Source organism: Astyanax mexicanus, unplaced genomic scaffold, assembly GCF_023375975.1.
Source record: "Astyanax mexicanus isolate ESR-SI-001 unplaced genomic scaffold, AstMex3_surface scaffold_36, whole genome shotgun sequence".
Taxonomy (NCBI): Eukaryota; Metazoa; Chordata; class Actinopteri; order Characiformes; family Acestrorhamphidae; genus Astyanax; species Astyanax mexicanus.
Genome location: NW_026040046.1, coordinates 1171569 through 1194517, shown reverse-complemented (window position 1 = coordinate 1194517; position 22949 = coordinate 1171569). Strand labels below are relative to the sequence as shown.

General features: G+C 38.2%; 1 protein-coding gene across 1 annotated transcript; it reads left to right on the top strand.

Annotated features, from left to right (window-relative positions):
• The first annotated feature begins 259 nt into the window (after positions 1 to 259).
• Positions 260 to 21961, top strand: dnaja3b (DnaJ heat shock protein family (Hsp40) member A3b). Its single transcript, XM_022687150.2, has 12 exons — positions 260 to 503; positions 3529 to 3665; positions 5486 to 5569; positions 9628 to 9828; positions 10525 to 10677; positions 11829 to 11976; positions 12151 to 12215; positions 13185 to 13313; positions 13826 to 13941; positions 14307 to 14404; positions 14610 to 14724; positions 19418 to 21961. The coding sequence occupies exons 1-11, from the start codon at positions 302 to 304 to the stop codon at positions 14720 to 14722; spliced, it is 1446 nt and encodes a 481-aa protein (XP_022542871.2). The 5' UTR covers positions 260 to 301; the 3' UTR covers positions 14723 to 14724; positions 19418 to 21961.
• Positions 21962 to 22949: the final 988 nt, after the last annotated feature.

Sequence of the window (22949 nt, the reverse complement as noted above, 5' to 3'; positions counted from 1 at the left end):
AATCGTTTTAAAACCCCTTCTTGGGCAAATTGTGCAAATTATTTAAAATTAACCTGGATACAGTCTATATTTAATCTGATCCATAACAGTCTGTGGTCTCCACAGCGGAGAAGATTCCTCTCTGGAATCGACTCATGGAATCGTTTCGCTTTATTTGTATCAGTTGGACCTCGGACGGGGAGTCGACTCCAGCGAGTGAGTGTACACCGCCACCTGCTGGCAGCCTGAGGGAGCGCAGCTGTTCACTAACCCGGTCTGAGTCTGCGCAGAGCCGAGCCGGTCTGTCCGCGTCACAGTAGAGATGGCCGCCTCCACAGTCCGCTGCTCTACACGCTGGATTTTGAAGGCTCTGCCGCGGCGCAGCGCGACTTCTGCAGCTCTCAGCTCCGCTACTCGCGGGCATTTCTCCGGCCTGACTGCTGCCGGGGGTCGGTGTTATACCGGGGGGCTCCGCTGGAGTCTCTGCAGGCGGGAGAACAGCGTGACATTGGGGGATTTCTCCGGTGAGTTCAGCTGAAGTTACTGAGGGTTAAACTGTCAGAGCTGAGCCTGACTGCAGGACTGAGAGCGCAGTGCAGTGTTATTATCCTGCTCTCTGTGTGTTCAGGACTGTAAACTGATTGGAGTCTGAGTTACTCAGTCAAAATGAAAAGCAGGGATGATGTAACTCTTACTTTCCACTTACTTTACTTTATTTATCTCTTCTTTTTTATTTCATTTTAGTGATGATTTAAATACACACTAAAATTACGGTAACTGGAGTAGAAATAAAATAGAGCTACAGTGCTTGCTAACAAAATAATGATGAAAATTGCACCATATGAGTTCTGTATGCAAAGCATCATGGGTATTGGAGTTTTATGCCACGCCTACTTACATGTAATTGCAATGGAGTTCGTCACCTAAAAAAGTACAACTCTACCCCTAGTGCTGAACAAATGCAGGTTATTAACTAGAACTGCAGATTGACAGTTCGACAATTTTACACTATATCACAGTATTTTTGTTGTTGTTATTTATTTATGTTTGAGCATGTCTGGGCTATATATATATATATATATATATATATATATATATATATATATATATATATATATATATATATATATATATATATATAAATGAACTGTTATTTCGCCCAGCACTAGGACATATATTGTATGTGCTGCTGGTATATAAATGTCATTCAAAATAAGTACTTTGTTTTATGACCTGTATGATTTAATTTGCCTTACATAACATTGCCTGTTCAGCAGACTGTTGCACATGCATACATTGCAGTGGCGATGCTGAAACAAAATGTTGTGCCGCCTATTCTGATCTCTGTCTAAAATTGTGCCCTTCTCCTACTGATAATGTGGGCTTTGTCTGAAACCTAAGAAATGCTGCCTACTCAAGTTTAATAATCTATCCTTCTATTTTAATGGGAGAAAATGCTAATTGATATCTAGCAGCAAGCTGTTTTTACTTCGGTAACATCAGAAAATTTTCATTCAAAATGATAATTGTACTGCTTCTAAATGAAAGAGCGATGGCAACAAGACATTAAGTCAAAATTTATTGCATTTTATACACAGCCTTGAATTATTAGAGTACTGTAACAATCCCACAGTGCACTGTAATGTGTAGTTATGCTGTGTCCATTAACCTTGGATGTCGGATGTCTGAGATGGGAATGACGTAACACCCAACTTTACTGGGTTCCAATTATAAATTCAGATCAGATCAGCTATTATTGTTAGCATTGCCCCTGCTTACCACTGTTAGTATTTCCAGTTGACAGTCAAGCTGAACTAATATCCGCTCTGGGTACAGCAGGCTGAGCTAAGCTCCCGATTTTGTGCACAACTGGTGCCGTTCTTAGTGGCAGCACGGGGGGAGAAACGAGCCCACCTCTCACTCCATTAATCATATTTCTAAACTGCTCGTTTTTAGACAGCTGCATTTTCTCTCTTTTTCTCTCACTCTTTCTTTCTACTTGCTTGCTTGTTTGCTCGCTCAGTCTCCCATGCTGTGGATCTGGGAATGAAGTTGCCAGAAACCAGAGTTGTCTCTTTGTTATCGCAGCAACGTGCACTAGTTATCGGAGGTTGTATTTGGGGTCCATTAGCATGGATTAGGGACCTGGTTTGGATATTCATGCATCTCTAGTTTCTGTAACCGATTATAGAAGGTGATCTATTGTGCCGTGCCAAGCTATCAACAGCTCACTGCTAGATAGGAGCATTTAGCACTTAGTGTTGTCATTAGTTGTGCTATTAGCAGTTTCTCCCAATAACCCAGAAGGCCACATTACTGAGCTTTAACACGACTTGTGCCTGCCTCAGAATCCTGTCTGAGTTTGCAGCATTTCTTAAATTTACAGCTGAAATGCCCTGACAGACATAAACTTGTTTGATTTTGAGATTTGCTCGACATTAAGGGTGTACTCACACTAGGCACGGTTGAATCGTGCTGGAGCACTCATACTGCGTTTAAACAATCCGTGCCCAAGCACACTTACACCACTTATGCTCAGCGGGCTTGCCGGTGTTGTGCCAAATTCAGCACCCCTGCCATAAAAAAAAAAGATAAAAGTGGAGATAATCAGCTTAAATGTAATAAGAAATATGCTCATATCGACATAGCAAGCACTCCTAAGAGGGGGTGCTTTTCCTGGCGGGGGTGCTGTATTCGGCACAACACTGCCAGGTTTGTTTGCAGGATTGTCATGTTCCGAGTCCAAATGAAATTTCAAACCTCTTCAAGCGGACCAGATCCAAAACAAACTCCTTTAGCAGGCTGCAGCAAAAATTATGATGATTGTCTTAATAAAAGTGACGGACTTTAAAAAGTGGTTTCAGTCTAAAATGAATGAAATATCCTTTGCTCTTTACATCCAGTGAGTTCCAGGCTGCACTAGTGGGATCCTGCCCTCAGGAGATTTTATTATAAGCAGAATGTGGAATTGTAAATGTTCTCCCCAAAGCACATCATCAGATTTTCCATCACGATGCATCGTGTCACAAAGCTGCGTTAGACCCCAACCTGTGGAATTCTGCTCCTTATAGTAGTGCCCTATATTGTGACCTGAATGTTCACATGTAGGAAAAAGTAAATAGGGCACAGTTTGGAAAATTTAGAGGAAAAAAATGAGGAACATTAGTTGTTTGGTGTATGTCTGGTGTATGTTTCTGGCCGTTTTAAAATGTGTTTTAAAATGTGCTTTCTATCCGTAACATTTGTGGCCTGGCTTCCCTCTGAAGTAGAAAGAAAAATAACAAAATATGGATAAATAAATAAAAAAAAAGAAAATGGAGTAACGTAAATGTAAAATACAATTTTGTTTTGAAAAATAGATTTATTAGTTTTCTAATAGTTATTTGATTTTCTGTGATGTTTGAATTTAGAATGCATATTTGTTACTGTATTGTAAAGCAACAGTTTTGAATTTGCTGTACTTTATATTAGTTAGCTGTCCTCTCTGTACTGTGTGTGATCACTACCCTTACTGAACTGTAATCTAATTTACTGTGTGTGTTGTTCCAGGGTTTAAAGGCCTCCATGTTTTTAGCTCCTGCTCCTTCCACAGCAGTTCGGTGCGGCATGAGAAGGAGGATTACTACAGTTTGCTCGGGCTTTCGCGCTCCGCTACGCAGAAAGAGATTAAGAAAGCCTATTACCAGGTTAGCTCTTCACACCTTTAGGCTTCTAATTTCTCCACATCACCTGCTGTCTGATTTACTGCTGTTCTTAACCCTTGTGTGGTGTTCGGGTCTGTGGGACCCGTTTTCATTTTTCATCAAATGATACTAAAAAAATATTTTTTCTAACTCAAACTCATTGGCATTGGCTCATTTTTTGTGAAAAACATATATCAAAACACCCCCCCCCCCCCCCACACACACATTTATATTACATACAGTATGTTTGGCCAAGGGCTAATAAAAATTGCTTCATTTGTAAATTTGAAACTAAACAAATGTTCTACTCATATCTTGAGTTTAATTCATTTTCTTTTACATTTTATTAAAAAACTAATAAAAAAAAGAGTAGCACTTTTTAAAAGAAATGTAACATAAGAAAGGTAAAGGGCAAATATTAACCATGTAAGCTGTTTATATTGCTTGTAATTTAGGTGAAGCGAGCATGTGTAAAGCATTTTCATGAAGAATTGCTTAATTGTGCTGAATTAAATACAAGTAACAAAGTAAACGAGTAACAAAAATATCAACACCACACAAGGGTTAAAGGCTCGAGTCCTACATTTGATTGGTGTTACTAAATTTCTGCTTAGAAACCACCACTAATAACTTTCCTTTTCCCGGTCTAAAGGGCGGTTTGCTTGCATTATTAGCTGAAGAGACAAGGGACTAATTAAACACGATTGTAGACTTTAAAAACATGTCTAATATTATGACATGATGCAATACCTAAATGTGGATAGATCTGTTTAGTCTCATTTGCTACATTAAACTGTGCTTTAGTACTGAAATATGTGATCTGTTGTTTTTCAGGGCTGTTTTGAAGGTGCAGTAGAATTTAATACTTTTTTTTTTTTATTGTAATATTGTAGCAATAAATATTTTTTTTATTTAGTTTGTTGGGTTGGTTTGGGTTGAGACAGTTTGAGGCACTCTAAACTCCCTAAGACTATTCCCTTGTTTTGACTTACTAAAGTTACTACTTCATTACTCCACATGGTGGCACTAATCAAATGAATAGGGTAAATCTGCAGTAAAGAATATTGGTTGTAAATTCTATGAAACTGACACCAATAATTCATAATTCCTGGTATTTGCTTACTTAGGAGTATTTTGTTCTCTTCATGAGCAGGTTCTGTGAAGTTTTGAGATTTGTCTGGCGATATATTAAGTATCGTAGTGTCGCAGTATTGTGATGATATTGTTATCATGGGCAGTGTATAGTTTTGTGTTGTGAGATGCCATGTGATTCCCACCTCAAGTGTAAATTAATTTTCTGTTTTATTGGCTGGTTTATGACACAGCTGCATAGCATATCCTAGCCCAACTTTAACACTGTAACAGTGTCTGGTCAGAGTCTGGTCAGATGGTGGTGTTGTCCTCTTAGTGTTCAGTCAGAGCTGTTTGTGGTCAGCTGAGGAAATTCCAGTTGTGTCTGGTATGGTTAGCTTTTAGCCTAGCACTTGGCTGGCACTTGCCTGGCATATGTCTGCTGGAGCAACACTTCCTCTAATTAGCCTTTCTCTGAATGATGCTTTACCTGGTTGGCTAGCGTTAAGCATTAGTAGGTTCTCTGTAGTGGGTGGGGTTTATGCACTTTATGAGTTTGATCATTGGATTCATGGTATGTCACCTTTAATGCGCTAAACTCATCATTCACTACTACAGATTTCCACTCCAGGACTTTAGCTAGCATTCTTAAATTTGACTTTAATTTAATAATTCAACCATGTAACTGTACCATTGTATTTAAAGAGAAATGAAAGATTTCTGGTAACAATCTGAACATGTATTTCTCTCAGATGGCAAAGAAATACCATCCTGACACCAACCCAGACGATCCTCAGGCTAAAGAGAAGTTTGCCAAAGTGGCTGAAGCTTATGAGGTATGATTTTAACTTTTGTTTGGTTAAAGACACAATTTTATGATTTTTTTTAAATAAATTTATTTCAGATTTTTTCCCCATTTTCTCCCAATTTGGTTATCCAATTGTCCCACCCCTTTTGTGCGTCCACATCACCGGTGGTACCTGCGACCCTTGGAGGATGCGGACGAGCACACGCCTCCTCCGATACGTGTGATGTCAATGACCCCTTTTTTCGTCTAGATTCTGATTCTTTAAGTGTGATGTGGGGAGAGAGCGCCATCTACCCACCCGGAGGGAGCAGGGCCAATTTTGCTCCCCCTGAGCGCCGGCAGCTTGATGGCAAAGCTGCATGAGCGGGATTCGAACCTGCTACCTCCCGCTCATAGTGGCAGCACTTTAGACTGCTGGACCACTCGGTGCCCCAAGACAAATACATTTACATTTATGGCATTTTAGCTGACACTTCCATCCTAAGTGACATACAAGCTTATGCCTTTTACAGTGGTGGACCAATGTAGTGTTAGGAGTCTTGCCCAGGGACTCTTATTGGTGTAGCACAGCATAGTCACCCAGACCGGGAATTGAACCCCAGTCTTCCACATGATCTGATAGCTCACTAACAGGTGGAAGTGTTATACACTGCCCCACACAACCACAAATAATTTAACTGATAATTACAGAAATGTTTGGAACAGTGAGGCCAATCACTTTATTTTTGCCATAAACCAACAAATATTTTGAAATTATTATAAGATGAAAAAACATTTCAGCTTTTATATCCAGCTGCATCAAGTCTGTGACTCATTCACATCACTAAATATTTATCTTGCATTTGTCTTTTGTAATGCTTTTCCAGGTTTTCTAGGCTTGTTTTGAGTGGTTACTCTCTTTAGTCTCTTCTTTTGCAGGTAAATTTATGCAATATTGGGTTTAGGTTTGTATATTGGCAAGGTCAGTCTATTTTAGTTGTGGAGTGTTTTGGGTTATTGTCTGGCTGCATGATGAAGGATCTCCTAAGCAGTTTGGTTGCATCTTTCTTTAAATTGAAAGAAGTCTACAGAAAACCTTAGTTAAATTCATTGTATGTGAATGAAGATTAAATGAGTCTGTCCCAGAAGAAGTCATGCAAGCCAAATCCATGACATTACTTCTGATGTGTTGCACAGATGAGTTGGTATATTTATGATCAGAATCAGATATTTTCCTTTTGCAAATGTTTGCCTTTCCATTACAATGGTTAATCTGTGTCTCATTAGTCCATAATCAGTCCATCGGCTTGTCTCTGTTCTTCTTGAAAATTCCAGCATGGTCTTCCTCTTCTTCTTGCTTAGATAGATAGATAGATAGATAGATAGATAGATAGATAGATAGATAGATAGACAGACAGACAGACAGACAGACAGACAGACAGACAGATCACTTTATTAATCCCAGAGGGAAAATCATATATTGCAGCAACCTAATCACATAGTTTATAAATTATAAATAAAATACAGTAATACTATATTCATATTGCATATTAAATGTATAAATAATCTTAAGAGATTATTATAAATTATTATAGATGAATAAATAAATAAATAAATAGATAACCAATCCTATCCTGCAGGGGAAAATACAGTGTAAAGCCGTCTGGTGCACAGTCTGTTAGTACTAAAGTGTTCATGCTTAAATGTCTATTGCTGCTGCCCGACAGGGTGAAGAAGTGTTGAACAGGGGGATCGCTGTTGGTACAAATGATCTCCTGTATCGTTCTTTACTACAGCGGAGCTGGAGGAGTCCATTACTGAAAGTGCTCCGCTGTCTGATCAGAAGGTCATGAAGGGGATGTGATGTATTGTTCAAAATGGCAATGACTTTGTTGAGAGACCACCTTTCGACCACCTCCACGAAACCATCCTGTGGACAGCCCAGAACAGAGCTAGATTTTCTGATCAGCTTGTTGAGCTTTTTAACATCCGCTCCTCTGATGCTGCCTCCCCAACAAACAGCCGCACAGAACAAAGCACTCGCAACAACCGACTGATAGAACATCTCCAATATCTTGCCGCACACATTGAAAGCCCTGAGTCTTCTCAGAAAATAGAGTCTGCTCATCCCCTTCTTGTACACAGCCTCCGTATTGGCCCTCCAGTCCAGTCTGCTGTCAAGAAGGACACCCAGGTATATGTAGGTATCCACAATCTCAATATTCTGACCCATAATGACAATGAGACTGGTTGCTTCCTCCTGAAGTCCACTACCATCTCCTTGGTCTTTGCTACATTAAGCACCAGACGGTTCCTCGCAGTCCACTCTACAAACCTATCCACCAGATCTCTGTACTCCCCCTCCTGCCCATCCCTGATACACCCAACCACCACAGAATCATCAGAAAATTTCTGAAGATGGCAAAATTCAGATCTGTACTGAAAGTCTGTGGTATACAGGGTGAAAAGGAAAGGGGAGAGCACGGTTCCTTGAGGTGCTCCAGTGCAGCTGACCAGGACATCAGACTGGTAGGTTCCCATCCGTACATACTGGGGTCTTCCGGACAAGTAGTCCAGGACCCAAGCGATCATGGACCTGTCCACGTGCATTGTATCCATCTTCTCCCCCAGTATTTGAGGTTGGATAGTGTTGAATGCACTCGAAAAATCAAAAAAGGTGATTCTGACTGAAGTGTTGTTCTGATCCAGGTGGGAGTGCACCCTCTGCAAAAGGTAGATGATAGCATCATCTACACCTATCTGTGGATGATAGGCAAACTGCAGGGGATCCAAGAAAGAGCCAACCTGCGGTCTCAAATATGCCAGCAGTAGCCTTTCCAGCACCTTCATGATGTGGGATGTGAGGGCCACCGGTCTGTAGTCATTCTGAGAGGAGGAAGATGTCTTCTTTGGGATAGGAACCAGGCATGATGTTTTCCACAGCACAGGCACCTGCTCTTGTTTGAGACTCTGAAGAGATGCTGAAGAATTCCACATAGCTGACTGGCACAGACCTTGAGCACTCTTGGGCTGATTCCATCTGGCCCAGCAGCTTTGCCCATCTTCAGTTGTCTTTTCACCTGGGTCGCTGTCACCTCCAAGGGATGGTGTGGCTCCTCCAACCTTGGCTGAGGGGTGTACAGTGTGGGGTGTACGTGCTGTGAGGTTTGAGGGTGCAAAAAGGAGGAGTGTGGACAGAGTGGAGGTGTTGAGATAGTGGAGGTGATGACACTGCTGAGGGAGGAGAATGGTGTCATGCTGAGCCTATTGAAGAAAACATTCAGCTCCAGACTGCCAGAAACATGCTGCTTCGTCTTGAAGCCAGTGATCTGCTTCATACCAGCCCACACAGCCTTAACATTATTTTGTTGGAGCCTTCCTTCCAGTTCCTTCTGTAGGCCTCCTTATTCACCCTCAACTTCACCATCAACTCCTTCTGCACATTCCTCAGCAGTTCTCTGTCCTTCAGTCTAAAAGCCTGCTTCTTCTTGTTTAACAGTTCCTTCAGGTCTTTGGTGATCCAGGGTTGGATCACCAAATACCTGAAGGAACTGTTAAACAAGAAGATGTTTGCATCTGTACTTTTGTTCATGAAGTTTTCTGTAAACAGTAGATTGTGATACCTTCACTCCTGCTCTCTGGAGGTTGTTGCTGATGTTACTATCTGTTGTTTTAGGGTTTTCTGTACAGAACTCACAATGTTTCTGTCATCAACTAAATGGCTCTGATTGATATTCCATCTTCTCTCAGCTTCACAACTGTGGGTTCTTCAGCCAGAAACAGCTCTCTACTTCTCTTATTATAAATGCGCAGTCTGCACAGGCAAAACCCAACTCTGAATCTGAGCAATAATTAGCTCTACTTATTGTTAAAAATAATAAATGTATCCAGAGACTCCTGGGCAACAAAACACACCTGACAGTCATTTTCTAAAGGTCAATCAGTTGCAGATATAAATACCTGGAAATAAAAGTTGAAATGTTTATCTTTTCTCATAGTCATCTTTTAATGTCAAACCCAAATGTTTTTAGTTTACACTCACTGTTCCAATATTCCTGTTTCATCCTGTGTGTGTCTGTGTGTGTATGTGTGTGTGTGTGTGTATAGGTCCTGAGTGATGAAGTGAAGAGGAAGCAGTACGATACTTACGGGTCAGCTGGGCCAGGTGCTGGAACAGCGGGGCAGGAACAGTACTGGAGAGGCGGAGCCAGCGTGGATCCAGAGGAGCTCTTCAGGAAGATTTTTGGAGACTTTGCAGGGGGGCGGGGCTTTGCAGACTTCACTTCAATTTTTGACCAACCACCTGAGGTCGGTTCAGTCTGATGAGTCTTTGTCTGTGTTTAACTAACATCACAATAAATGCAGTAAATGACTAAATAACATTAGCTTGAATAGGTAACCTGCAGCTAACATCAGCTGGAGTAGTTAATGTAGCAAGCATTAAATTGTGGTTAACATTTGCCCTACATAAACTATATTAGCTATCATCTAACTAACATTAGCTTGAGTAGTCAATGTGTAGATAACACCAACTACAGTGTTTAACATCTCACAAATGTTAACTGAAGTGGTCACCAATTGAACTTTGGACTTTACTGTTACCAGTCAACATCTGGTCAAAATCTGCTTGAGTAGCCACCATCAGTGTTATCAGTCAACATCTAGCCAACATTAGCTTGATCAGCTAACATCTTGACAATATCAGCTAGAGTAGTCAACATCAGTTAGAGTAGTCAACAGCTAGCCACTGTCAGCTTAAGTAGTCAACATCTACTCAACATCAACATCTACTAGCTTTAGTAGTCAACATCTACTCAACATCAGCTGGAGTAGTCAGCATCTAACCATTAGTGAGAGTAGTCTACATCTTGCCAATATCAGCTTGTGTAGTCAACATCAGCTAGAGTATTTAACGTCTAGCCGATATCAGCTTGATCAGTCAATATCTAGCCAGTAGATTGATGCATTCTCACTCTTTGTGTGTGTGTGTGTGTGTGTGTGTAGTTTGTGATGGAGTTGACGTTCACTCAGGCAGCTAAAGGAGTGAATAAGGAGATCACCGTGAACATAGACGACGTCTGTCCACGCTGCGATGGCAAAAGTTATGAGCCAGGCACCAAAGTCACACACTGCCACTACTGTAACGGCACAGGCATGGTGAGATTTCATGTGATTTGTTGATCACGAATTATTAATATGTAATTATAGTAATGCTGTTTACACTATACACAAACTTTCAGTGGTAGTTCTTAAAGAAATCTACCCACTGGCGAGCCGGGCCGATCTAATGCCCTGGTAGCTATGACGTATGAGTCCCTTAGCCGGCCTGCTAATACTGCTGTAGCCATGAGAACAATATGAAGCATAAAGCTTTTAAACTCCATAAACTTCATAAGCCTTTTAAATGTGCTGAAACTGTAACTCCTCATCAGCTCACCAACCAGCCAGCTCACAGTAGCAGTAATGCCAGCATCTTTACTGCCTAAAATCAGTTTACTGTAAAAAAAAAAAAAAAAATGGAAATGTGCAAGTACATTTTCTTCAATCTGTTTTCTAAAATTAAAGTAATATAATAGATAGGTAGTTAATTTAGCTCCCTTCACCCCATTCATTGAGGACTTACTTGTGAGCCTCCAGTGGTTTAGCAGTAATTTTCTTATATAACAGGGGAGAAATAAAGTGGGCAGGCTCTGATGTGACAAATTAACTTTTAACATATTCATCTTATAGGCACAGTAACTAAATAGGCCAGAAATTATGATATTTTTTGTAGTAACTCATATCATGATATTAAGGAAATATGCTGCACTGGCAGCTTGTGTCCAGCAGAACTTTAGCCAGTATTTTTTTCTTTGAACTGTGTAGTCTCCGTATCTGCCCACCGCCATTCCTTTAGTCCCATTTCCACAGTTCGATTTGCCAGGTATAGACCTCAATATGCCAACAGTCCAGTGCAGCCATGGAAATGAGCAAGCTGGGTATTTTTCTGCTGAACAGGTAATTATTGAGCTTTAGTAAAGTTTACTTACCATAGCTGGGTAATTTACCACCACCACCACTAGTGTAGTAGTGATGGGCATTTTGGAAAATAAATTATTCACTAATTGGCAACTCGCGTGAGCTTGGTGTCTGGGGAGGAGTGGGTGAGGCAGAAAGCTCTATCCAGTGTTTGGAAATTGGACTCCTGTTGCAATTTCATTGTTTCTTGAGGTGTGTTCTGGAATCACTGCAGTTTAATCAGTATTTTGTGTTGAACCGTAATGCATTCATTTGTTTACCCCTGATCTTTATTTATACGTGTCCGGTAGGAGTCTATAAACACCGGCCCGTTCATGATGCGCTCCACATGTCGCCGCTGCAGTGGGAGGGGCTTCATCATGATCACGCCGTGTGTGATGTGCAGAGGAACAGGCCAAACCAAACAGAAACACACCGTCACTGTACCCGTGCCTGCAGGTCAGGAGGAGAACTGCCCTTTCAGTGGATGATAGAAAATAATTGATCTATAAATTAATGAACTGTCAATTTTGTAGCAAAAATAAATGTATATGTTTAAAATATAATGTATTAATGTGATGTGAGTGTGCACCTTACATAAAGGTGTGCTTATGGTGTCAATGTGTGTTTTAGGGGTGGAGGACAAGCAGACAGTGCGGATGCCCGTGGGAAAGAAGGAGATTTACATCACATTCAGAGTAAGTATGTAAAAGATAGAAACCATGTTGTATAAGGCTCTCTATCTCTATGACAGTTTTCCAGTTGGATATTTCACAAAGCATCTTAAAGGGCCTCTATATGATTTTGGAGAACATCTGTTTAAATGTGGGCTAATCTGCAAAACAAACAATTCCCTCCCCTTAATGTTTTCTAAATTGTGACCAAGAAATACAAAAACTTGATAATTAATCTCACACAATGTATTTATTTAACAGCAGAACTGAGTAATCTCATTGTCATACTGTCACTATGAGAGACTCCCATCTTTATTAGAACCAAAAATAACAGCTTGTGCTTAAACTACACTGTATTATAATATCTCAGGAAAGAGAGAGAGACAGATTTAGTGAGAGACAGAGAAAATGAGGGAGAGACCTGAGAGTTTAGCACAGGGGTGTGTTGACAATTTAAATGGTTACCACAAACCTGCTCACCGCAATTCTGCGTGTGCTCTGTGTGCCAGGGTGCCGTTGCAGTTGTTTTAATCTAGCTGCATGCGCTCTTCCCATTTGGCACGTTTATGTCATGTATATATTTATATATATTTATATATGTATATATTTTTACCTCTGTAGTACCGAGACCTTGTCATCTGTGCCTTTTTGGTATTGAATTTTGATACCCAGTCCTAATTATGAGTATAAACCTTTATCGAATAGCCCAGTTTGAAAGCGCAATACTACAAAAAAACTTGTGTTGCAGTAGTATGTTCTATAAAATGAATCCTAATATGTTTGTTCTACCACCAACAATATTGTTATAACCTAATACATGATCTGTGGTCAATGACCAATCAAGTTATCTTAACTTTTAAATGAAAGTAGTGAAGCTCCATGAAGAGTTTAGTTAAACGAGATGTTCTGGATTCTGGCCTGCAGGGCAGAATGGAAGAGGCTGAAGCTGGGTGAACTAAACACTCCACTTCTTTTACTTTTGTTATATCTCAGGTCCAGAAGAGTCCAGTGTTCCGGCGTGATGGAAGTGATATCCACTCTGATGTGATGATCTCAGTGGCTCAGGCCATTCTAGGAGGATCAGCTCGAGCCCAGGGCCTGTACGGAACTATTGACATACCGGTGAGAAAGAAAAGCATCTATTTCCTTCTCATAGAACCATCTTTAACAGACCTGCGCATTTAATGGGCCCTCAGAAACTCAGAAAGTGAATTAGACTTTACTGCACTTCAAACCAAATAGCATTAGTACTATACATTAAGTGAATGTAATGCTGGTTTGCTGGTCACAATTCTCTGTTTTTTTTTTATTAATTAAATATTGGTGTTTTTTTTATTTACCATACTGTTTTATATTTTCAGTGCAGTTTTATCAGTCAACCATATAATTACTGCATTTTATGAAGAAGTAAAAACAACATTGAGCTAAACTGGTCTATTATTCTATTGGTCTAGCCCTCCAAAACAGTCCCAGTGTATCATGTGGCTTGTTTTTTTTTATTAATTGCCCATATATATCTATAGACTAGTAAAGTGCTACCAGAAATTAGAAATTTAGTTCCATGTTCTTCTATAGTATCTTTTAAAACACTTTTTTAAAGAAATCTGCATGTTAATGTTTTCCTGCTGCTTCAGATTCCTCCTGGAATTCAGACGGATCAGAAGATTCGACTGGGTGGTAAAGGCATCGCCCGCAGGAACAGCTACGGCTATGGAGATCACTACATTCACATCAAAGTCAGAGTGCCCAAGTAAGAAACTTCTACACAGTATGAGTATGGACACTTACAGGCCAAAAGTCATGGGACAGCAGTGTGTAAATTGACGACGAAGGCTTGGTCGGGCATAATCATGGGTGGTAATGATGTAATGAGCGACAGCCGGCAGCTTCTAGATAGAATTGTTCTGGTCCTGTAAACCTCCGTGTTCTGCACATTTTGGTGTTTACCTGTGATAATACACTCATGTCATCTCAGGTGGAGTTAATTGTAAGCCCTATAATCTGTATCAGTGGTTTCTGAAGAGGGATGCACCGAATGGTCAGAAGTCCCGGTATTAATTAGTTATTATTACTGAACCTGGTGTGTGTGTGTGTGTGTGTGTGTGTCTCTTAAAGGAAGTTAAGTGGTAGGCAGCGAGAGCTGATTGAGAGCTTTGCTGAGGAGGAGACGGGAGTGGAGGGCACAGTTACTGGAGTCACGAGATCTGCAGCAGGTAAACGAAGAGTCACACACTGTTTAAACTGACTGTACTGGTTTATGAAGATCTCCAGCTCTGTAAGGCACAGATGTGTCAATTTAATCAACATTAATTTATCAACCATAACTTTTGAATATAACATTTCTAGTCATTATGGCTATGGGGTACTGCAGTATTATGCACAATACCTTTGATATAAATATGATTTCTGTGTGTATAGGGAATTCTCAGCATGCAGGGAAGGTTCCTGATGAAGAGCAGAAAAGAGAAGAACAGCAGCCAGAGAAGGAAGAGGGAGGATTTTTCTCCAAATTGAAGAAAATGTTCTCCTGAAGGTTGGAGCTTTCTGCATTACGTGTCTTTCGATCCCTCTCAGTCCACCCATGCTTTACCAAAAGTGATGCAGTGAAAAAAAAGTTTTGCCGGTGTTCACAACTACGAGAAAGCAGTGTTGTACTTTGTCATTAGATCCCAGGGTTCTGATTGGATAAAAATTAACCTTTCTTTTATTAAGATTTTATAAATGGGATGCTGTTTTGTTCTAAACGTTGACTTACACAAGAACTAATAATAAAAGATATAGCCTTGCTTACAGTATCACAATATATCAATTGGTAACCACTATACTGTGATGGACATCGTTCTGTTCATATAGTTCTAGCTAGTACTCTGTCCTATTAGACAAAGCTTTTATACCAAACACGGTTTTCACTAGCATTGCCACTTTTTCACTGTTGCACAATTTAACCAAAAAGAGCCAGTAGGGATGTTTGTGTGTCACAAACCTTTTAAAAGATGTGTTAAGTTGCTACAGCACTCTGTACTTCACTGTAACTCATGAAATTTTTAAGTGAGACATACTGAACATCCTGAGAGCATCACTACAGGACAGTGTATGTTTAAGCAATAGAACACGAGAGGGAGTGTGTTATCACGAATAACATCACGGCTGTGATTCGGTCGTAGGCACGAGCCGAAGGTGAGTACTGTAGATCATCACAGCCGTGATGTTATTCCTGATAACACACGACCTCGAGTGTTCTATTGCTTTTTATACAACAGTTTATTATTATTTTTTTTTTTACAAAATGAATAAAGAAAATAAATCAAAGAACTTTAAGAAATTCAGTTTGAATATGCTTTAATATGGACTGAGCCTTCCGCCAAAAAGTAGTTCCACCACAACTTAACTACAAAACAGTGTATGGTTCAGGCAGACTAACACCACGAAAGTTAACTTGAAAGCAAAATTGTGAATAAGTGAAGATGGTAACGTTAGGAGGGTGAAATAACGCTAACACTCTCCTCTCCTGCTCCGTGGAGTCGTCTTCAGGTGAACGCTGCGCGTTTTTTGAGCATTTCTGCTTGTTTTTCTGGGTGGTGTTGGTTTTAGCTAGCCAGCTGGACTGTGGTTAGGTTAGCATTCTGGCTGTCAGACGGCATTAGCCGAGCGATTTTCTTTCCCTTTTTTCCACAAAAGACGAGCCAGCGCTGCGGGTGAGCGTGCCGCGGCTGAGCGCTAGCCTGTGCTAAGCTACCGCTGCTGTGGGTGCTGTTGATGAATCAAAGCTGTCCTGTGTGTATACGCCGTTACTCGGCAACGCGTCAGCGGAGTGATACAAGTTTAGTGTGAGAAGGCTGTGATGTTATCACCAGAGCCGTAGAAAGAGAGAGTCTCGACAACGGAAGTTCAAAAGTCTTGCTGGTCACGTGATTCATGGAGACTTCAGATAGTTCCAGGAAGTTCTTGGTGGGCAATTTGAGCCCATAAACACAGCGACAAAACTGCGATTTTGGGGGTACTAATATATATATATATATATATAAAATTTCATTATACATAGATAATTCATCGAGGATTTTTGTAACCATATTTTGACTTATTTAAGGCTTATGTTATTCTATGTGAATCCAATATTGTAATCCACTTGTAAGACACTTTTTATAGGCTACATTTTTATGTCAATTAATATTAATTTATGACACCGTGCAAATGCAGTAAAATTGATTTTGTGTTCAAAAGAAGATGGAGAAGTTTTGGCTTGCAGATATTAAGTGTTCACTGCAAAAATAATGAAATCAAAGGATACAAAGATCTGCACGTCACCACCTGAATATTTCATGCAGAATTATTTGGATTAAGAAAGAGGAACCACATTATTTGCAACAGCTTTATTATTTTTACAACAAACATGAGATGATATATAACTTTAAAGACTGATGTAAGAATATAGAGAGGCTACATACAGAAAAACAGTACGTAACACATGTAAATCAACTAAAGGAAAATAGTACATTGCACATGTAAATAAACCGAAGAATCAGCACAGATTATATAAAATGGGGTTTACTTGTGTAGTGCTTGTGTAGTTCAGAAGAATGAACCCTGGGGAATACAAAAGCAGGAAGAGAATAAGAAAAATGAGACATGATTGCATTTAATACATGAATACAATTAAACATTTTGGAAACATTACCTACATTTTATTATTATTATTATTATTATTTATATATTTTTTTAACATCCTGTTTAAGAAAATGAAGACAAGAAAGATGATTGTATTAAAGTTGTTATATTTTATATTCATATTTACTTATTTTATATTTATATAAAACAAACAATAACACACACTTATATTTATTGGGTTTGTTTTTGGCACACTATTGCTAGTGCATCTCAGAAAACCTAAATATCATGAGAATTTTTCTATCATAGTTTAATTTTAAAAAGTCTGTCAAATGTTATAATCACTACATATAAAGAGACATATCCCAAAACTGTTTTTGTTTTACTTTTCTAAAAGCTCATGAAAAAAAAAACAGAAATAATAAATTCCTAAAATATTTAATTTAAAACTTAAAATATAAATTGTTAGATGTGTCACTGTAAGCATAATTAATACAAAAGATGACTGTTAATTAAACAATATTAAACATTTCTTTTAAGATGCACTACTATTAAACATAACTAATTATGCTATCTTAAATTACACATGCATTGAAAAAGTGTTTTTTCCCCACTGTTGACAATGTATCCGATATCCTCAATCAAACATATATAATAAAATAAATATTGGTCATATCACCTTAAATCATATCTCTGTTAAATTAGTAGTTACTAAGACAAACAGTAAGATAGCTAGTTAGCGTTAGCTACCTGAGCAATAGGTAATCATTTAGCTAAATTCTGCAGTACTACTTAGTACTTAGTTTCCACAGTAGTCTGTATTTAATAAGCATTTATCTCTTGTTAGTGTTTAAAGTTCTTTCTGAAATGAATAGAGTTAAGCTTTATTTACCTAGCTAGTTAGGTTAGCATGGTCTACCTGGATATATAAGATATTTGCTTAGTTAGCTTAGCATGGTCTATTTGGACAAAAGATATTAAGATATTTATTTAGTTTAGCATGGTCTGTCTGGATATATAGGATATTGATATACAAGATATTAAGATATGTACTTAGTTAGTTTAGCATGGTCTATCTGTGTATAGAATATATTGATATATTAGATATTTATTTAGTTAGGTCAGCATTGTCTATCTGGATATATAAGATATTAAGATATTTAGGAATTTACAACTAATAGGCTCTCAGTCATTAATGTTAAATGCCAGTAACTGTATTCGCGTTGTCTGAGCACAGATTTTAGTGAATTAACCCCCTCTTAAAAAGCAGATTTAAGGGACTACCTTAAATCTGCTTTTTAAGAGGGGGTTAATTCACTAAAATGCTTTAGTGCACATGTTAGTTTGATTCTGAGGTCCTGATAATACACAATCAAGTATTTTAAGCGTACTAACCTGTAAAAGTGGATCACACATGGTCTGTCCTGCTCCAGCTTCACTGTGCTGATAGTATTTGCTGCTAACTTCCGGGAACTATTGACAGGCTCCACGGTCCGCCATCGCTGTAAAAAACTGGTCCACTGGAGTAAACTCTCTCTCTCTATGGCTCTGGTTATCACAAATATCATCACGGCTAGAACACTTTCAACTAATCAGATTATGAGTTTGGATCTAACTGTTGTATAAATGTTGTGTTTGTTCATCTGACCCTTTCACAGAGTGTAGGAGTGCTGGGTTAGAGCTGCAGACAAAACAAGTTTTAATTTATAAGTGTATTTTATTTGTTCCAACCACTTAACAAATCATAGGCTTTAAATAAATGTTTTACCTTCCATATAACTACCTCTGTTACGATTTTAAAATACCAGTTATGAAGTTATTGTGTCTTTGTTACATCAGAATTTTTATCTTAAAATATTTACAGTCATGTGGCCACGATTAGAATTTATAAATGAGTCTGGGCTCTTGTGGTTTAAAAAGCCTAAATGTATTCTTGTCTTGCCCTTCAGTAAAAAGCAATTACAGTACTACAATAAACGACATACTAGAAAGCACAATATGACTTTATAAGTCAAGTTGTTAAGAATAGATTTTTCCACTTATTCAGTTTTTGCCATTTCCCGTCAAAAAATTTCGGTCTATCCGTATTTAAGTTTTATAATGCAGGACATGTTCGTCAGGTCTGATAGCGGCTTTAGCTGATGTTTGCTGGTGTTATCTAATCTCACTAGATGTTAATTACTCTAGTTAGAGCTAGCAATATGCTGCTCTTGCTCATTTTTAGCTAGACTTTTGCTGCTCTAGCTTATATTTAGCTAGATGATTAGCTGGATGTTAACTATTCAAGTTCATTTTTACTAGATGTTTGCTTTATCCTATGATCAATTAACGAACATTGTGAAATAATTTCATTAAATTTGTTTAATTAAGCTTAAAATGCAATGTTATTAAAAAATACTTCATTTCAGTATATATTTTAACCCCTTTTTCCTGAATCATGGTACAAACTACAGTCACTGCAAATGGTTCTGGATCAGTTTCAATGTTCAATGTTTTCATAAGAGAAACTCCATTCAGAATACTGTGTAGGCCTGGAATAGGTTTCATTCTGTGTACAGACTGTGTTTATGTTACAGTCTTTTAAAACACTGATTAATGAATTTTTGATGCTCTTCTTCCAGCTCAGTTCATGGAAAAAGAAAGCAGAGTGATCGTCACCTGGAGGAATACCACCCACGTTATTATCAGTCCATAGAGGTTTATACCTGTACATCCGACAACCCGATCGGCAGAGGCTAGGAGACCAATCACAAGGAGAATGATCAGATCTGTCAATCAAAGGACTAAAGGAATGCAGGCGCTGATGGTTGTATGATAAGCTGAGTCTGTGTGGTTAAAGAGTCCCTGCTGGAGTCACAGGTGTTTCTGCAGAAAATATGCGGAGCTCGCGGCTCACCTAACTCATACTTATTTTTTGTTTGTTGTTCTGTTATCAAAGTGGCCGTCTACATAGACAGCAAAGCAGAAAGCCCTGAGTCACCTGGACAGGTATCATAATGTACACTTAATTTATTTTGTCAGTAAAAAAGCGATTTTTAAAAAAAATTGTGTGATGTTTTATTCTATCACTATTTTTTGAGAAATAAAACACAGTACACATCATCTCCTAATATTATTAGATTATTTATGGCCAAAAACAAAAGCATATAGTACTAAGTATATGTAGTATTAAGTATTTTGACTAAATAATAGTCTTTTATTTATTTTTTTAAGATGGGATATAATAGTGCCATATTATTGTGATATGTAAATAGACACATTTTTTTTGCATATTTTTCACACTTTTGATTTTGATATGAAATAAAGACAACACTACACACCAAACACAAGCCAGTATTTAAATTATTATTCAATTTATTAATGATAAAGGTTAAGTTCATGGCAACAGTCTCATGTAAAGTTCCTTACAGCAATTTCTCAGTCATTTTATATATATATTGACATATAATGAAAATTCCAAGAGCATCACAGGACCATGTGTGAATGTGTTTGTTCTTGTGAACTTATTTTAAGAATGAGTGCTGAGTTAGTGCTAGAGATAAAACTAGCTCTTTTTAAAAGTGTACTTTTGCTTTCACAGATCTGATCCAACCATATAAAAGGTTTAATGAAATGTTTTATGATTCATAGAACTAGTTCTGGCTTGATTTCTTGATTAAAATATAAATTATGAAATTGTGTTATTTGTGTTGCATTAGGATTTTAACCTTAAGAAAATGAACAACAACAAACACGAATGAGCTGCTCAGAGAATTTATGTACCATATTTTTCACACCAAAAAACACCATATTATCAGGCGCACTAACAATGCGTCTTTTTTCTGGTCTATTTTTATACACAAGGCGCACCGGAAAATAAGATGCCTTTTAAGCGACACTACATTTTCTTTCTAAATCAAACGAGTGCTGGATTTTAGTCTACACAGATTTCTCTCCTAAAAAACAGTTTAAAGTTTTAAGTAAAGTGCTTCTGTTTATTTACAATAAGCTTAGATTTCCAGTATTTTTATAACAGTGGTTAGCAGCACCATGTAGCTTGTTTTAACACAGTAAACACTGACTACAGTGTGATATATTCACCTCTAAATGGAGAAAGAGCTAGTGCTGTGGTTAGTGGCTAATGCTAATCCTGCTCCAGCTCTGGTGCTGAAGAACTAAACTGAAACTCCTGTATAACTCTGTCCTTCAGCAGAGTGGCTTTACCGCTCCTTAATTTTACCTGACTGTAAAATTTATACATAAGATGCACTGAAATGTAAAGAACTGTTTGCCCCAATAGCTTCTAAATCCTTGAGTAATGCAGTTACAAACTTCACTGTAGTGTGTGTGTGTGTGTGTGTGTGTGTGTGTGTTGCCTATCTAGACACCCATCCTTTACAGTCAGCACTCAACCATCACACACTGCTCTCTCAACCAGGAACGACCGTCCACCTGCATGACTGCACCGGGCATTAGGGTACTGACCCAGGAAACAGATCCATATCATACACTCATATATACATTTACACACATGCATGTTTGGTCAGTTTAGAGTATCAAATTTAATTGGGTAAAGGTTCCTAGCAATAAGATGATTCTTAGGTGGTCAAGTCAGTTTCACACTGGGCTAGCACATTTACCTCCCAGCACTGTCCATGTTAAGATGTTCATAATGCTCAAAGTCCACCAAAGATGAAGCCCAGATGAAAATCTTAAACAGTTGTAAGTTGTGGTTCACATACCCACCACAAAATGTTCTGCAGCTTACAGAAAATTATACTGGGCCATTTACAACCACTGTCTTTCTGTCTCTTTTTTCTCTCTCTTTCTGTTTTAATTTGTATGATGCAAATACACAAATAAAGGAATTTATTTTACAATCACTGTTTGCCTTGAATAATACAGGTACATAATTAATTACAGAATATTGTTGTGAATAATATATTAAAAAAGTTATTGACCCCACTACTACAAATGTCATTTTATGTTTAGTTAATATTGATTCCATTATTTACATATCCACTATAAATGTCTTAAGAAGAGGAACAAATGAGATTAATCACAATTGAACCCAGAATACAGTTTTTTTTTTTATCCACACAAGAAAATAGAAGTAATTGAGATTTTTTTTACCATACAATGTGAAAGCAGCCTATAAAAAAGATAGATAATTTGTCCAATTACTTTTGAGTCCCTGGAATGAAAAGTCTTTGTAGGAAAATGGTTGTAATTTTAGATAGTTTATAGGATATCTTTGTTCAACCCCTTGAATTAAACCTGCTTACTGATTATCCTGGAACAGCTGTGCATGTGCAGGTCTGGGCTGTATGTTAGCTAGAAGACGTCGGAAGAGACATGAAGATCTGAGCAACACAGGCCAGAAATGATGTCACAACCCAGTGCAGACCCCCCAGTCAGACAGCCTGTGCTAACTCTGTCCACCATCTAGAGAGCCTACTGAAGGATACGCTTCTGGACCATAATTTAAAGCGCTGGAAGATCTAGTCTACTGAAGCCTGACGAGTAGAATACAGTGGATCTGTGGTGAACTGTGTTCTCTTGAATAATGAATGAAGCTCTATTTAGGTGCCATTTGCTCACAGTATCCTACTGTTGTGTAATTTAGTACTTTTACAGTGTGATATCTTTAAATTAACAATATTCTACTGTTGTTCATTAACTTTCCTGACAGATATAGCTACAGATATTTACTGTTATGTAAACAAGATTGTTTTCATTTAAGGTAAACAATACTTTTACTGCTTGTTAGTCTTATTTCATTACTACACTGTAAAAATTGACAGTTCAGATATTTGAAACTGTAAGTAAATATAAATGTTATTTTCAGGTTATATTTATCTAATAGCATAGTAACATTAAAAGTTAATATAATTATTGGTTCTTGGTATAATTTATGTACATAATGGGTGTATCACAAGCAGTGTTGGGCACATTACTTTTCGGAATTCGTTACTAACTGAGTTACTCCACTATAAAAGTAACTATTGACCAGTAAAAGTAACTATTGCATTACTATTGCTTGTTAGCTTGTGTTTATGTTTATTAATAGTGGAAAAAATGTCTATGCATAGTACTTTCCCATTACACAGGATAATTATTCAAGCTCAGAGTTCACAACAAATAAAGTCACACTTTGCAGACAGAAAATGTCAT

Excerpts from the sequence above, each read along its gene's own strand:
- dnaja3b (XM_022687150.2), top strand. The coding sequence starts at position 302 with ATGGCCGCCTCCACAGTCCGCTGCTCTACACGCTGGATTTTGAAGGCT. Across the intron at positions 504-3,528 it reads GACATTGGGGGATTTCTCCG|GGTTTAAAGGCCTCCATGTT; the intron begins GTGAGTTCAGCT and ends GTGTTGTTCCAG. Across the intron at positions 11,977-12,150 it reads CACTGTACCCGTGCCTGCAG|GGGTGGAGGACAAGCAGACA; the intron begins GTCAGGAGGAGA and ends TGTGTGTTTTAG.